Below are 16,825 nucleotides of genomic sequence, written 5' to 3' on the forward strand. Positions count from 1 at the left end.
CATTGTTATACAATAAAAAAATAGATTATAAAAACGCATTTGTTTAGGTTACTGTTTTCTATTTCTATTGTTGATTTTCAATTGTTTGCGAAAAAAAAAAAAAAATTGAAAACCATATTTTATGATTTTCAACTATTTTGGCAACCTGTTACTAGAATATTTTTGTATCTAGAATTAACTTTTTTGGATTAAATAATATGTTTTATACATACTTTTTAATTAAAATTTTAAAATTAAAATGATATCATGAACTAAAAATATAATTAAAATAAAAATGTTCATAAAATTTCAAAACAATAAAAAAGATAACAAAGGCTATTTAAAAAATAGTTTTTTTCTATTTCTTAATTTTCTTGCACTGTAAATTTTTCCTTGTAAAGTGAATTTTGAAATATTTTAAATTGTCATGTACAATAAGATTGTTCTTGTAAAGTAAATTTTGAAATATAATATTTAACTAAAATAATTTATAATTTATTTATTTTAATATTTTTGGTTTGTATTATTTTGTACGTTTATTATTGTAATTATATATTTTTTTTCAATTGTATTGAGTTACTTCTTTGTATATAGCAATGTTTGAGCTAATTACATGGCAGTTACAACTATAATACAAGAATCATGCCATAAATAGATAGGCTAATTATAGGCTCATTATGGCTTGATATAATCTAACTGACATCCCCCCTCAAATTGATGTGGGTCGATCAAGAAGCACCAATTTGCCCCTGAGAAACTAATGGCGCTAACAAGTCATGGCTTTCGTAAAGATTTCAGCAATTTGGAGGTCTGGAAATGTGAGGAAGAGAAATGACACGAGTGTCCAGTGCTTCCCAAATAGAGTGACAATCCACCTCAATATGCTTTGTGCGCTCATGATAAACGGGATTAGCATTAATCTGAATAGCACTAGTGTAATCAGCATAGAGAGGAGTGGGATCAGGCTGAAAGAATACTAGCTCAGCAGCCCACGAAGCCAACTAATCTCAAAACAAGCAGTAGACATCGCATGGTATTCAGATGCAGTTGAAGATTTCAAAACACGAGCCTGCTTTTTACTTTTCCAAGAAACCAAAGAATCTCCACGGAAGAGGCACCAGCCCGTGACAGAACGGCGAATATTAGGACAACCGGCCCAATTAGCATCACTATAAGCAACGATACGAAGAGGAGAGCCAGCAAGAAAGAACAATCCTCGGCTAGGGGACCCCTGAAGATATCGAATGATATGACGAACGATAGCTAAGTGTAAATGGTGTGGAGTCCGCATAAATTGGAACCTGCTGGACAGCAAAAGAAATATCAGGTCGAGTAATATTCAAATAGTTCAAGCTACCCACCAGCTAGCGATACATAGTAGGATCAGAAAAGAGATCACCCCCCTCACGATGATACTTCGTGTTAACTTTTAGAGGAGTATCCAACAGAAGAATTATCCCGAAGACCAGGCAAAGTAATTAAATCCTGTGTATGCTTGTGTTGATTTAGGAAGATGCCCGAAAGAGCAGTGTGAACTTCCAATCCCAAGAAGTACGTAAGAGGACCAAGATCCTTCATATGAAAGGAGGTGTGAAGATGCTACTGGAGACAATCAATCAAAGAAGAATTGGTCTCGGTGATAACAATATCATCAACATAAACTAGAAGAAGAACAATACCAGCAGATGTCTTGCAAAGGAACAAAGAAGAGTCATATTGGCTTTGCTGAAAGGAAAACTAAAGTAAGCTAGTTCGAAACTTGTCAAACCATGCTTGGGGAGCTTGTTTCAGCCCATAGAGAGATTGCTTCAACTTATATACATTCAAAGTGGAGAAGGAAAAACCAGGTGGGAGGGCAATATAAATTTCCTCTTTGAGGTCACCATGAAGAAATGTGTTTTTGACGTCCATTTGATGAAGTGGCCAACCTTGTGAAGCAGCAATAGAAATAACCGTACGCACTATAGTCATCTTGGCTATCGGAGCAAAAGTCTCCTCATAGTCCACCCCATACTCTTGCTTGTTCCCAAGGGCAACCAACCGTACCTTATACTGGTCCAAAGTTCCATCAGAGTGGAGCTTGATCGTGTAAACCCATTTACAACCAATGGCCTTGCAAGGAACCACGTCCCATGTAAGATTATCTTGGAGAGCCCTAAGTTCCTCATCCATCGCTTTCCGCCAACATTCATGTTTAACAGCCTCAGAAAACATGTAGGAATGGGAATAGAAGTTAAACTAGCATTAAAACCATATCGATCAGGAGGGTGTGATACTTGTGCAAAGTGTTGAGGACCAAGTGTAGGAGCTATGTCAGGCTCAGGATGCGCAGACAGCGTTGGATCAAAGGTAGAGAAAGAGTCGAGCTCGAGAGAGGGCAAAGTCGGTAGACGTTGAGTATACACAATTCCAGGTCTGAACCATTCCAGAAGAGGAGGCAATTCATCATAACATGGAAGAACACTAAGCTCAGGCAAGCGCTCAACATGGGTAGAAAAGTAATATTGATTTTCAAAGAAAACAACATTACGAGAAGTACGAAATTTGTTAGAACCAGGATCATAGCAAACATAGCCTTTGTGAGAAATACTATAACCCATAAAGACACATTCAACGGATTGAGCAGAAAGTTTGCGACGTTCATGAGAAGGTAAATGAACAAAACAAACACATCCAAAAGCATGCAAATTAAGATAGCTAGGATGCTGATGATGCAAACGAAAATAAGGAGAATCAAAATTCAACAACTAAGAGGGCAGTCTATTAATTAAGTAAATTGCGATAGGTAATGTCTCAACCCAAAATTTAGAAGGAACAAAGGACTCAAGCAATAAGGTGCGAACAACGTCCAATAGATGTCTGTTCTTACGTCTAGCCACCCCATTTTGCTGTGGGGTATTAGGACAAGAGCGTTGAGACACAATGCCTTTGTGGTGTAAGAAATCATGAAACTTGTGGGATATGTATTCCCCACCCGAATCAGACCACAAAATCTCAATACCTGTAGAAAATTGGGTCTCAAGATATGCTGCAAAGATCTGAAAAACAGGCAAGACCTCAGATTTGGACCGAAGAAAATAGACCCAAGAATAGCAACTGAAATCATCAATGAATGTCACAATATTTGTGTCGAGCATGAGAAATTATAGGAGAAATACCCGAAACATCACTATGCACAATATTAAAGCATTTTGCAGCACGACTACCATGAGAAGGAAATGAAAGAGTTTTACTTTGGAGGCCTAAGGCAGAAAAAGCTGACTAATCATCTGCTAAACCATCTCTGGAGTAAGGGAGAGATTGATCACTAGTTGTAGAATAACCAGTAGAAGAAGAAGGACCAACCACAGCCTGATAGGCATGAGCTTGACCGTTCTGGGGACGAATAGGACATTCTTTGATAATATGGCTGGACTTCTTGCAGTAATTGCAAGATTTCTTTGAACAGTGAGTAGCAATGTGCCCATACTCCCTGCAGCTGAAGCGTTTAACCTTCCGCATATCCCTATCCTTGCCTTTCCCATAAGCTGCATCGCAACGACATTAGATGTCATTTTATCTTGCTGAAAAATAATTTGTGTTGCAAGAAACTGCTCCTCCCGAATTAATTCTCCGAAACAAAAATCCAATGAAGGAGAAGGATCTCGGTTCATCAAATTAGAGCGAGTTGCCTCGAATTCAGACCGTAATTTCATCAAAAATTGGTTTGTAACGCCTTGGCCCTTTATACGGACCCAGATTGCTACCAAACATACATAATACCTGTACCTAATAAACATACATAAACAACCTGCCCTAAATAGGGACATACAGGTGTATCTCATACATAGTTGTAATTCAAATGTTGCGGAAAAACATAAACATCCATAGGAATTCTATTAGACATATACCAGAGTTCTAACTGTATCTTTAATACAGCAGTAATCCATTGGGCTTTGCAAGTCTGAAGCAAAGTAGATGAATCTTTGAAGGCTTTCTTATTTCTTTCTTTCCAAGGACACCAAAAGATGGTGAGAGGGAATAGGTTCAAAGCCTTTCACTCTCCTTTGTGGTTCTGATGCCTTTCCATGCCCAAATCTCCCCTCCAATTGAATTTTCCATAAACCACTGCTGCCCAGCCAAGGAAAGAGCCAAATTCCACAAGTTCCTTGTCCAAGGGCAGTAAAGAAGAATGTGGTTGACTGATTTTGCATTGGCCATACAAAGAAAACACCGATTTTCATGACTATAAGCACTCTTTTCTGGAGATTGTTGAGGGTTAAAATATTTCCATGTATGGACTCCCAAGCAAAAAAGGCAACCTTTGAAGGGGCTGCTGTCCTCCAAAATGTGAATCCAATGGGAGTTCTTAAAATTTGTTCCCGATGGTGAGAGCTTCTTATATAAAATTTAATAGTGAAAATGCCATTTTTGTCCAAAACCCATTTTGGCTCCTTGGGGATGTTTTGGTGACGGAATTTGGTATATAAATCTGTATAAGTCAGAGACAGAGGGTGTGTCCCAATCTTCCACATTCCTTGTACAAGGAATGCCCTAGAAAATTCCCTGATTAGTGATTTAGAGATGACAACTGATAAGGGTGTTTCTGTCACAAGCCAAGCCGCAAATGGAAGGAAATGCAACTTTAAGATTACGGTTCTCATGCTGCACATCATGCCAAAATTAAGCATTGGCCCCATTTCCCACTTGAAATGTCACAAATTGGAAAAATTCATCCCACCCTTTCCTAATGAATTTCCATAGTCCCACTCCATAGGGACCTCCTCTATTGAGAGTTGCCCAATAATTGTGCTTAAGCCCATATTTCAAAACAATAATATTCCACCGAAGGTGGTCTTTCTCCTTAATGAACCTCCATAAGCACTTCCCGAGGAGGGCTTTGTTGAAAGTGAGGAGGGATTTCAACCCCAAACCTCCCGAACAAATGGATTGTTTGACCACTCCCCATCTAACAAGGTGATTTTAAACTCCTATCCTAACCGTCCCTGACTCCCTAGAGAAATGTTCTCTGAATTCCCTCCAATCTCCTAGCAACTGAGGGCGGTAAAGGAAGGAGAGACATGAAGTAAATTGGAAGATTTATCAAAATGCTCTTGATAAGAGTGAGTCAGCCTCCTTTTGATAAGAAATTTCTTTTCCATCCTGCCAATCTCCTTTCAAACTTTTCAATAATAGGGCCACAAACTCTCATATGTTTGAATTTGGCTCCAAGGGGGAGACGAAGGTAATTAATGGGAAAAGTTCCCATCTTGCAACCCAAAAGACCATTAAGGAAAGTAGCCTCCCCCTCCCCCCCACCCCCCCAAACCGCCCGTGATCTCCCCAACTAGAGTAAGCTCACTTTTGCCGAGGTTCACTTTTTTCGGCCTGAGATGTCCTCAAACCCTAACGAAATGCACGAAGGTTGAGGGTATGAAGGGGGTCTTCTTCACGAAAAATAGTAGTATCATCTGTGAAAAGAATATGAAAACTTTTGTAAGCCTTCCATTTATGCTCACCTTGAGACCTCTAAAGATCCCTCCTTTAGTAGCTTTTGTTAGCATAAGGCTTAGCACCTCCATGACCAAAATAAACAGAAAAATTGATAAGGGATCTCCTTTTCTCAAGCCCCTCGAGGAGTGATGAAATAAGAAAGGCAAGAATTTATGAGCATTGAGAAGCTTGGGGTTTTGACACATTGACCAATCCAACTACACCATAGTTCCCCAAAGCTCATTTTCCTAAGGAGATAAATGTTAAATAATTGGGTAAAATAGAAGACCTTAAACTCAATAATAGGTCTATCCCTCTATTTATAATATATGTCAAGTACAATGGGAATGACCATAGTACCCTCAGTAACTTACACTTATTACAAACCAAACTCTAACAATTAATAATAATGCTAAATGACTAAATAACACTCCCCCTCAAGCTAGAGCATATATATCATATGCTCCTAGCTTGTTACAAATAAATTTCACACGAGCACCTCCCAAGGCTTTAGTGAACAAATTAGCAAGCTGAAACTCGGACTTAACATGAGTGGTTGTAATGAGCTTCTGTACAAGTTTCTCTCAAATAAAATGGCAATCAACTTCAATGTGCTTTGTCCGCTCATGGAAGACAGGGTTGGAGGCAATATGAATAGCAACTCGATTATCAAACATCAACTCCATAGGCTAAGAATGCTGAAAATCTAGTTCTTTCAACATGTTCTTTAGCTAAACAAGTTCACATGTAGTGTGCGCCATAGCCCTGTATTTTGACTCTGCACTCGACTTGGCCACCACAATTTGTTTTTTACTTTTCCAAGACACCAAATTACCACCGACAAAGATACAATACCCGTTTGTGGATCTTTGGTCGGAAGGTGACCCGGCCCAATCTACTTTTGTGTATCCTTGAATATGAGTGTGACCCCGATCCTGATAAAAAATACCTCTTCCTAATGCACCTTTGAGATATCTGAAAATGTGAACTGTTGCATCCCATTGACTTGTTCTTGGGCAATTGAGAAATTGACTCACAATTGCAAAGGATTTATCTAGTCGGGTGATTGTGAGATAATTTAACTTTCCTACAAGTTTCCTATATGGACCTGGGTTAGATAAAAAATCACCCATATCTGGCATCAACTTACTATTGGGATCCATGGGTGTATCAACAGGTTTGGATCCCAACAACCCCATCTTGTCTAAAAGATCAGGAACATACTTTCTTTATGACAATATAGTTTCTGTACGAGATCTCGATACTTCTATACTCATGAACTACTTCAATGGTGCCAAGTCCTTGGTTTGAAACTTACACTGTAGGAAAAGCTTTAGGTCCTTGATGTCTCGATCATCATCACCACTAATCACAATGTCATCCATATACACAATAAGCAAAATCCTTCCAGATGGAGTATGACGATAAAAAGCAAAGTGATCTATTGCACACTAATGGAGGCCAAACTCAAGTACTACAACACTAAAATAGCCAAATCATGCCCTTGAAGATTTTTTTAATCCATACAATGCTTTCTTAAGTCGACTTACTAAGCTTGATTCCCCCTAAGCAACAAAGCTAGGTGGTTGCTCCATATATACCTCCTTATAAAGATCACCATGTAGGAAACCATTCTTCACATCTAACTGATGTAGAGCCCAATAACAAGTGGTGGCTAAAGAAATGAACAAACCTACTGGGCCAAGTTTAGCGACCGGAGAGAATGTGTCTGAATAATCGAAACCATACACCTGAGTATACTCCTTAGCAACGAGGCGGGCCTTCAAACGAGCCACAGAACCATTAGGATTGACTTTCATAGTGCACACCCAGCAACAATCAACTACGGGCTTATTAGGAGGAAAAGGTACCAAATCCCCAGTGTCATTATCATATAGTGCATGCATCTCTTAAACCATTGTTGCCCTCCACCCAAAATGGGATAAGGCTTCAAAAATAGATTTTGGAAGAGCAATGGAAGACAAAGTACTAACAAAACAATAATAAGAGGGTGACAAGAAATCATAACAAACAAAATTAGAAATCAAATGTTGGGTACAAGTGCGTTTACTTTTTCGAACAGCTATAGGAGGATCAACATCATGGGATATAAGATCATCTAACGAGGGGACTAGAGGCACAGTAGTAGAAGTTGAAGGAGGCACTTCCTTGAGTCGCCGTGTGTATACCTGCAATTGGGATGGTCCAAGCGTCGAGAAGGACTCAAACTAGATGAAGATGTAGAAGGATTGGGCATAGATACTAGGTTTGGATCTGGAAGGCAAGGCAGAGGAAGAGACTCATTAAGGTCAACAGAAATCAAGGAATTAGAGTAGTATGGTGTAGACTCAAAGAAGGTGACATCAGTAGAAAAATTGATGTAAAGTAGGACTATAACATCGATATCCTTTTTGAGTATAGGAATAGCCCACAAAGATACATTTGATGGCACTAGTATCCAACTTATCGATTCCTGGAGTTAACTAATGGACAAAGGACACATAGTCGAATATACGAGGAAGAGAGAACAAAGGAGCCTTAGGGAAGATAACTGAATATGGGATTTGCTGCCAAGGATAGAGGATGACATTTTATTGATGAGGGAGCAAGTTGTGAGCACAACATCACTCCAAAAAACTTTGGGACATTCATTTGATACATTAAGGTACAAGTGACTTCAAGAATATGTCTATTTTTCCGTTCTACAACCCCATTTTGTTGTGGAGTGTGGGCACAAAAGGACTAATGGATCATATCAGAGCTAGTCATATAAGTATTGAATTGGGTACTGAAATACTCCTTAGCATTATCACTACGAAGCATCTTGACTGGCATATCAAATTGAGTCCTTATTTGGAAAAAAAAGGCACAAAAGATATCAAACAACTCAGTACGATCTTTCATTAAATATAACCAAGTCATCCTAGAGTAGTCATCAACAAATGTAACAAAGTATCGAAACCCCAACTTTGATGTAACACGATTAGGACCCCAAATATCGAAATGGACTAGCATGAAAGGACTAACCACTCGTTTGTCGACCCAGGAAGGGAACACGATGATGCTTGCTCAATTGACAAGACTCACACTCAATGTCGGATCCAGCTGGTTTGGTTCTGTGTATCACAGCAAATCCTATTGTTTCATACCCAATAAATTCAATAACCATTGATAAAATGCTTCATGAAGCATCAATAGCCATTCCTTGGGTGCTGCACTTGAGCAATAAAAAAAAGTGAGATCTTTGGGAAAAAAACATCACGAAAAAACTCCAAAAACATATTAATAAAGAGATTGGATCACTGTTGGATCATTTCAGGTCAAAACCATGCCTAAAAGTGGCTTCACGCGCTGGTGCCGTCACGAGCTGAGCTTGTTCAGGGCATTATGCTTGCCTATGACCGCTTGTCTCGTGCATTTGGGATGGATTTCCATAATGTAACTTCTAGTGTAGAGTTATTTTTCAGAGAGTTTTTTCCTAGGCTAATATGACTCGGTCATAGAATAGCATAGAAAGCTTTTTAGGGGAGGGTGAGGGTTTATCAACTTGTAAAACTCACTAGCTATTGTCAACATGTTTAGCCTACTTGCCTCCCTCGCTAGACGCAAATTGTTAACGGAGGTGTTGATAATGAATTACATTGCTTCAATGTTAATTGCTTAAGTGTCATTGCTTTCATGAATTGCTTATTGCTTCTGCTTATATCTGCTTGAATGACAATGAAAGTGCTTTGTTGGTGAATTGTGGTAAATACTAGGCTGGCTAGTTAAATAAAAGGGCTTTAGTTAGCGCTGCACAGTCCATTCACAAAGGTGTGAAATATTCGGTCCGTGACACCTGGTATTAGAGCTTGGTTAGTTGCTACGTGAATTCAGTTGCCTTCGTTATGGGATTGGTATAGTTTTGGTAAATGACCATGCCGACCAATGCCCAAAGAATTAATGTGCTAGAAGCACAGGCTGAGACGACAGCCAACAATGTGGCCGTTGAGATGGTCCCACTGATGGACCTTGTTGATGAATTGGAGGGATCACAAAAGCATCAACAAAGTTCGATGGTGGAAATGTCAAAGGACTTTCACCACACTGTGGAGACCTTGCAAGCTTAGATACCTGATCTGACTGCAAAGATGAATGTGATGTTTCTTGCTATGGTAAACTCTAAGACTCTGGGGTTAGCAAGACCAAGGTATCAGAACCCATCCGTATGGGGTTGCTCGTGATGCCAAGGAGTTGGTATGGAACAGTACTTTCGCGGTTTGAGGATGGACTCAGAACAGGTGAAAGTGGATACCGCGACTATGTACTTGGTTGGTGACGCCAAACTATGGCGGCGTATTAAGTATATTGAAATTGAAAATGGACGCGGTGTAGTGGATTATTAGGCAGACTTGAAGAGAGAGCTCTACGCCCAATTCTTTCCTGAGAATGTTGAGTACAATGCTAGGAGGAAGCTGAGAGACCTCAAGCATATTGGATCAATCAGGGAATATATGAAACAATTTTTTGCTTTGATGTTGGATAACATGGACATGTCAAAAAAGGACAAGCTATTCTATTTTATTGAGGGGTTGAAACCGTAGGCAAGGACAGAACTTCATAGGCAAAGAGTTCAAGACTTGTCTATCGCACAAGCTACTGTAGAACGCTTGATTGACTACACTGGTGAGAATTTGATAGTTCCCTATATTCATTTAGGTTGACGAGAAATTTTGATTCTTCAGTTTTTTTTTTCTTTCTTTCTTTGTAATGCTATTTGAGAGTTCGAAATTTGAACCACAAAAACAATGTGAACTTTGATTAAGGAATTATGGCTTACGAATATATTTTGGCATGCTTTATTTGAGTTTATGAGCTTAAAATGGTGTATATGATGTAGAGATTATATTTTATTTGACTTATTTTATTTATCTATTTTTTTTTTTCATAATTTTTCTGCTCTATTTAAATTTATTTTATATTTTTTAAAATAAATAAATAAATTTCCAAAAGGCTTTCGCCTAAAGGCCCTGAGGCTTACACCTTGCTTCACTAGGGGTAAAATGGCTTGCCTTACGCCTCTACCTTTTAAAACATTGACTATGATTAAAAAAAAGATTCTATAATTTTGTCCTCATGTTGTTTAAAGGTTTATGAATACTGTTCTAGCTTGTTATCTTTAGTCTAAGCCAGCTGATGACTTCACATATTCAGTGATCACACAATTTTTTTCCTCATTGTTAAAACATAGAATTTTTAGTAATCAGTTTTATGGATTCATATACAGGTGACCTTATTAGTGAAAGAACTTTCACAAAGGTTATATCTGGGTTTAATGAGACAATTGGTGTGGTTCTCGAGTATTTACAAGATGCAAAGGTAATGATTTGATAGTACCAAAGGTTAAGGTACCGTTGCTTCATTCATTATCATATTTCTGCAGGAGCACAAACAAATTAAAGGAAATGATCTTCTTGCTTCTGTGCGGATTGTTGGGAGGTATACTTACATTCCCTCTCATTTACTGTTCTACGTACTTTACTGTAGTGGCTTCAATAAGAAAAGTTTTTTTTAATAGCAAAATAAATTCGTTAGATAGAATAAGAATGTACAATCTGGAGATGAGGCATCTCCTTCAGAAAGTCTGGAAACCCTAGGGAAAACAAAATAAGAAAACCAAATGGTGTACAACAGAGCCCAAGGAAATCAACACAGCCTGAGAAGTTAACAGAGAAAGCCAGTCCCACTGAATATCTGAGAAGCATATCACCTTGAAATTACCATTACCCAGGCACCACAGAGAGGCTAGAAAATGAATCTTCTCCCACACCAACAAAATTGCTAATTTCTTCCGTGAAAATATACGCAAGTTTTGTTCCTTCCACAAACCCCAAAATACGGCAAATAAAGCACTAATCCATAGTGCTTTTCCTTCCTTCCTACCAAACCCAACAAAAGATATTGCCAAAAACCCCTCCACTCTCCCTGGACAATCCAACTTTCTCCAAAATAACTGAATAACTTGTTCCAAATCTTCCATGCAAAATCACAATACAAGAAAAGATGCGGAGCAGCAGTTAAAATAAAGCAAACATATATCTGGAGACAGCCTTTAGAGGCCTCCTAATCTGCAACAAGTTGTTAGTATTTATCCTATTAAGCACAACCAACCAAATAAAGGCATCCAATAAGAAAAGTTTTGAAAATCCCATGCATGCCTTTTTTCCATACAACTTGTTTTACATGTTTATTTTCTTTATTTTTATCTTTTCTTCTGGCTGTTCATTAATAAAAACAAGGTGCCACTAATACCTTTCTAGACTGTTGAAATGTTGCATAAATTCTTATCGTTATCCATTGGGCCTATTGTTTAGTGGTCTCCAAGCTGCACTCCATTTTTGGAGAATGATCAAGTTTGGCAGATTGTTTAGTGATGCTATTCACATGTTCTTGTAATTGTAGCATTCTTTATGGGATACACTTGTAGTATGAAAGAAAGGTGTTATCCCGAACTATTTTCTATTTAATTCAATAGTTCATGGAAGGTTAGTTGTAACTACTGACTAACAACTGAAAGATGCTCATTGTAGGGCGGTGCGTAAGGTGTGCTTTGTGTATTGCTATATTGGGGAATAAAAGACTGGGAGTATTTGTGGATAAAATACATTTTACTTTCATACACATTCCGATGCACTTTTCCCTTCTTGGAGGATAATATTTCTTTTCTACATGTTTGGCGGAGTTTGGTAATTGCAGTAGGTCCTTAAGAGACACTGAATTTTGTCTTGAAAAGTTTCTATTCCAAATTTTAAGACTAGTACAACCAGACCCAACTTATGGTCCACTGGGTGCTTTTGGCTGCACAATCCCCCGTTTGCCATTTCACAAGATCTAGGGAAATCCCACACAAAATGGAGGCTTTCAAATCCTTACTATCTTAGTCCAAGTTATTTTAGGTATACCCCTCCGTCTCCTACTACCACTAACATTAATTAGCTCAATCCTCATCGGTGAGTTATTAGGACGACGTTGCAAGTGCCCAAACTACTTAATCGCATGTGCATTGTCTTATGTTCTACTGATATTGGGAATATCTAGCCACATAAGGATGTTTAGGCTTCGAACTTTTACGGCATTTTTTTTTTTTAGCAATATGATGAGGCCTAATAGGCCAAAGCAGACAACACCTCATGAGGTTGGTTGTGACTGTTACACTGCATCCAAGTTATGATGAATGTGTTTGTTCCATAATTTACCTTTTTTAGAGTTATACCACTCATCTGCCTTTTGGATATGCTATTTCTTAGTTGCCCAACATTGTTCCCCAAGATTTTGATTCATATAACATGGCCAGTCTTATAGTGTTGCCATAGAATTATCTTTTCATTTTTGAAGGTACCTATCACTCAATACTCTTGAAGCACTTCTCCATTTTACTCAACCTACTCTAATTCTCTGTATTGCATGTTCTTCAATTTCTCCTTCAACTTGCACAATAGATCCAAGGTATCTAAATCTATCAGTGTTAATAATTACCATCAAGTTTATTCTTTTCTCCAACATTACTATGAGAATGACTAAATTTATATTTCATACATTACTAAACTTAAAACCCCTAGATTCTAAAGCTTCTTTCCATATTTTAACTTGGATTCTACTCCACCTCTAATTTCATCAATCAAGACAATATCATCTGCAATTATAAATGATAGACCCTTATTTTAGGTACCCCTATTAAGTTCATCCATCACTAATGCAAAAAGATAAGGACTCAAGGCAGACCATTAATGTACAATTATTGTGAATGGAATTTCCCAAGACTATCCATATGTAGTCTAACACTAGTCATTGCTCTCTCACACATAACCTTAATCTATATACCTACTACGTGCTCCTTTTTTATCTAAAATATTTTCCTGCTTTTTGTTTCAGCTATCTCGCCGAAACACCCTTTGCATGTGAAGAGAGAGTTAGAGAACTTTTAGGATATATGCTTTCAATTGAGGGTGAAGATGAACCAAGGTACGACTTAGATCAACTAGTATTTCTCAAATGGAGGATTTTTTCCTCTTTTATTTTTATTTTTATTTTTTAAAGTACTAACAGTTACTTGATCTTCTGTAAATGACAGCCCTTTTTATTCCATATGCTTTTTGCTTCCAATGCTGTGCCAAATAACAATGAAAATAGAAGGATGTGAAATTTTGGCTTCTTCTGGAGGATTTAAAGCTGTAAGCCAGCATAATTTGAACCATCTAATATGCTCTTTTTATAGACATTCATCTTGCTGCATTTAATAATCGTCATGTGATGCATATTGCTATTCCTTGGCCTCGTGGTTTTGATTAATTTCCTTTTATTTTCCTTTTGGTTACTTATTTACATCATCTTTAGTAACCTTAGCTTGAGCGTGCTTCAGGCAAACATTTATATTAGAGATATTAAAAGCAAGGTTGATGAGCAAATCTGACTTTCTATGCATCATGATGCATAGCCATAACATAGCACTTTAATAGTTTGTTCTGCAGATTTCTTTTTTAATTATACTATAAAGTATGATTCTGTTGGCAGGTCGTGGAATGCCTGATAAAGTTGATTGGGCTAAAGGGTCATATGGTTGAGGATAATGGTTCAATATTCTTGGCATGTGATACAATCATGAATCTTTTGTTGAAGGTAGTTGCTTCATCCCAGCATCCCTATGTAAAGGTCAATGATGTAATACAAAAATAATTTTAACTCTTTTTATCCCACCTCTAGAGAGAGCAAATGCGATTTCCATCGGATGAATGTAATCTTGTTGGTCTTTTGAAGGCATTGGTGTATTGGACAGGTAATCTCTCAACTGATGCTGTAAAACATGCTCACCTTTGTACTTGTTAGTGAAATCATAAAATGACCATTGCATTTGGTTTTCACATATAAAATTTTTCTCTATGCCGGTTTGACCCTTCCAACCCCAACCCCCCCCCCCCCCCCAAAAAAAGAATAAAATAAAATAAAAGGAGAAAAAATCTCTATATGATTTTCTATCTTCCAAAATTGCATCATTTGATAAACACACTGCAAGAGCACCTCTTTGTATTTTAGTGAAACATTTTTTTTCTCTAAATATCCTAAATGGCCCAAAGTGTGGGCAGTGACTTGAGCTGGTTGGCAGTTTTTGTTTACTAGATCTTTTTCTGCTTGAGACTCTCAAGATGAACTACTATTTTCTGCAACTTCCAATTTTCCTACACAAGGAATGTGGAAGCACATGAAATATGAGTTACCACATCTTCACAATAGTGCTGGTGAAACATTTATCTTGAGGGGCTGGATGTTGGGTTTGGGAGTTAAGTGCACAATGCATCCATTCTTCTAAATAAAAGCTATCTCCATTCTGATATAATTTGGGCTGAGTGCATCATATTCTTATGTTTTTAACCCTTTCTTGGTGGGTGCATGCGCAGGTGCATGAGCATGTGTGCATCTTTATTAAATTTCCTGAATTTGATTTTCAGATGATACTGATGACCTAACAATTATTATGATGGCTTCAAGCCTTTGTGCGCTATTACTGGGTTATTATACATCAGAGGACGCTCTTCTAAATCATCCCGAGTTTGACTGTAGCTCTCTTCATAGTCTCTCACAGCTCATCGTTCGAAGTTTAGCCACATGCACGCAGGTACCTAGATAGTGTTTAAAAGTGTACAATGTATTTTCATGCATAAATAGGAAAGCTAAGGCTACAACTTTTAGCCATAATTTTGATTTTGGAACATGAATTTGCTTTGTGCTCCACATAAAATGGGAGTGGACTTCAGCACTCATTGTTTGTATGAGAATTGAGGTTGGTGTTTGTCATATATAACAACCACTTTCTTCTGTATTAACAAAGCATATTTATGAACAACCTAAGGAACAAGGCTTATAGTCTAGATGACTGCTGTGCAATTTAGCCAGGCATGGATGGGTTCCATCTTCATTTTTTTTTTTTCAATTGGTCTAATGGCCCTAATTAGAATCAGTGAATCTCATTTTTTCAGTGCTTTATTATTTTTCACTGACAAGTCTCTCCCGTTCAATTCACAGCAGGAAATGTCTGATGACGCTAAAGCAGAAATGGATCTTCATGAGATTGTTACCAAAGGTCTGTTAATTTTGATTTGACTTAATAATCTATGAAAGCTTGTTAATTTTGATTAGACTTAATAATCTATGAAAGCACTGGACTGGTTATGACCCTGCTATTAGAAAATTTTGTTTTCATTTGTTGTATTAATATCATTATTTCAGAGTTTCAATGGATTTTTGTGTCTCTGACCTGATGCAGAATATTCTCAATGGGCTCATCGATTTCCCCACATAAAAGAGGCAGTTGAGAGATGATACATTTATCCCAAGGAGGCAAGGGATGAGGATTCTTGATGACAAATGACATCAATCTGTTTTCATTTAGGTGGCTTTGACTAAGTTTATCAGATGATGCATAGTCTGGTCTTTCTAAATTATCTGTTACTTTTTGGGTAGAGATCTTTGTGTTAGATTAATGACCATTTGATTGCTTGCCTATATTTTGAGATGGTATCATGTGGAGAGTACATACAAATTGGAGGAAACCTGTGAAATTGTCCTAAATGTGGTATCACATAGGTTGGTTCAGTATGATTCAATACAGCTTTCCAGTATGGTTCTTCGCTCAGTATGGTTTATTCCTATTCTTTTGCAACCTCAAAGTAGGTCTTTCGATATGGTTCTACTCTAGGCATTCCACTGATGCGCTCAGGTTCGTTCAGAAGAGGTGGACTTGACTAATTGCCATCGGTGAAATGAATCAATTCTCATCTTTGGTTCAACTCAGGAAATGTTTTGAATTCATGTTGTCAGTCTCAACTGGAGTATACCCTCCCCATTGGGTTCGTATTGTTCATGTGATCGAAATGCATTGGGTTCGTAGTGTTAATGTGGCTTTCTATATGTCTGGCTTTATAGTGTACAGAGAATTGATGAGATTCTTGTTATGTACAGAGACTACCATACATTACTTCATGCTAAATTTCTTTGACAAGACAATACTTCATCATGTTTAATACATAATTAAAATCAGTTTGATTTTAAGGATCTCAATGAAACTTATTATTGTATTTTATTTATATATAAATTTAAAGTTCCAACTCTAATTAAAGTTTCCAGACATTTCAGCATTTAATTGAGGATCGGGAAATGAATCTTTGAGCTAAAGATGCAGTTTCTACAACTTTCTTAAGATATATATAGAAAAATTTAAAAGGTGTTCTTTATCAACTAATTTGTCAATTGTGTTGTGCTCTGCTTTTTATGCAGTTTCTTCCCATTTTATCAAAATCCTTTCAATTAAGGTGCTGAACTAAGAATAACCATTTGACCTTTA

The 16,825-nt window shown here is 37.5% G+C and overlaps 1 protein-coding gene across 2 annotated transcripts in view; it reads left to right on the forward strand.

The window, feature by feature from the left end:
• Positions 1 to 16,117, forward strand: part of LOC131152081 (uncharacterized) — a 42,907-nt gene extending 26,790 nt beyond the window's left edge. The window contains exons 10-18 of one of the 2 annotated variants that reach the window (XM_058103700.1): positions 10,718 to 10,809; positions 10,874 to 10,929; positions 13,363 to 13,452; positions 13,562 to 13,661; positions 14,002 to 14,106; positions 14,191 to 14,263; positions 14,934 to 15,100; positions 15,508 to 15,565; positions 15,749 to 16,117. In XM_058103700.1, the coding sequence (XP_057959683.1) occupies positions 10,718 to 10,809; positions 10,874 to 10,929; positions 13,363 to 13,452; positions 13,562 to 13,661; positions 14,002 to 14,106; positions 14,191 to 14,263; positions 14,934 to 15,100; positions 15,508 to 15,565; positions 15,749 to 15,804 (797 nt within the window). In that variant the 3' untranslated portion in view covers positions 15,805 to 16,117. The remainder of the gene's footprint in view (positions 1 to 10,717; positions 10,810 to 10,873; positions 10,930 to 13,362; positions 13,453 to 13,561; positions 13,662 to 14,001; positions 14,107 to 14,190; positions 14,264 to 14,933; positions 15,101 to 15,507; positions 15,566 to 15,748) is intronic. The other variant, XM_058103701.1, reaches the window with a different exon arrangement.
• Positions 16,118 to 16,825: the final 708 nt, after the last annotated feature.

Source organism: Malania oleifera, chromosome 3 (genome assembly GCF_029873635.1).
Source record: "Malania oleifera isolate guangnan ecotype guangnan chromosome 3, ASM2987363v1, whole genome shotgun sequence".
In the NCBI taxonomy this organism is placed as follows: Eukaryota; Viridiplantae; Streptophyta; class Magnoliopsida; order Santalales; family Ximeniaceae; genus Malania; species Malania oleifera.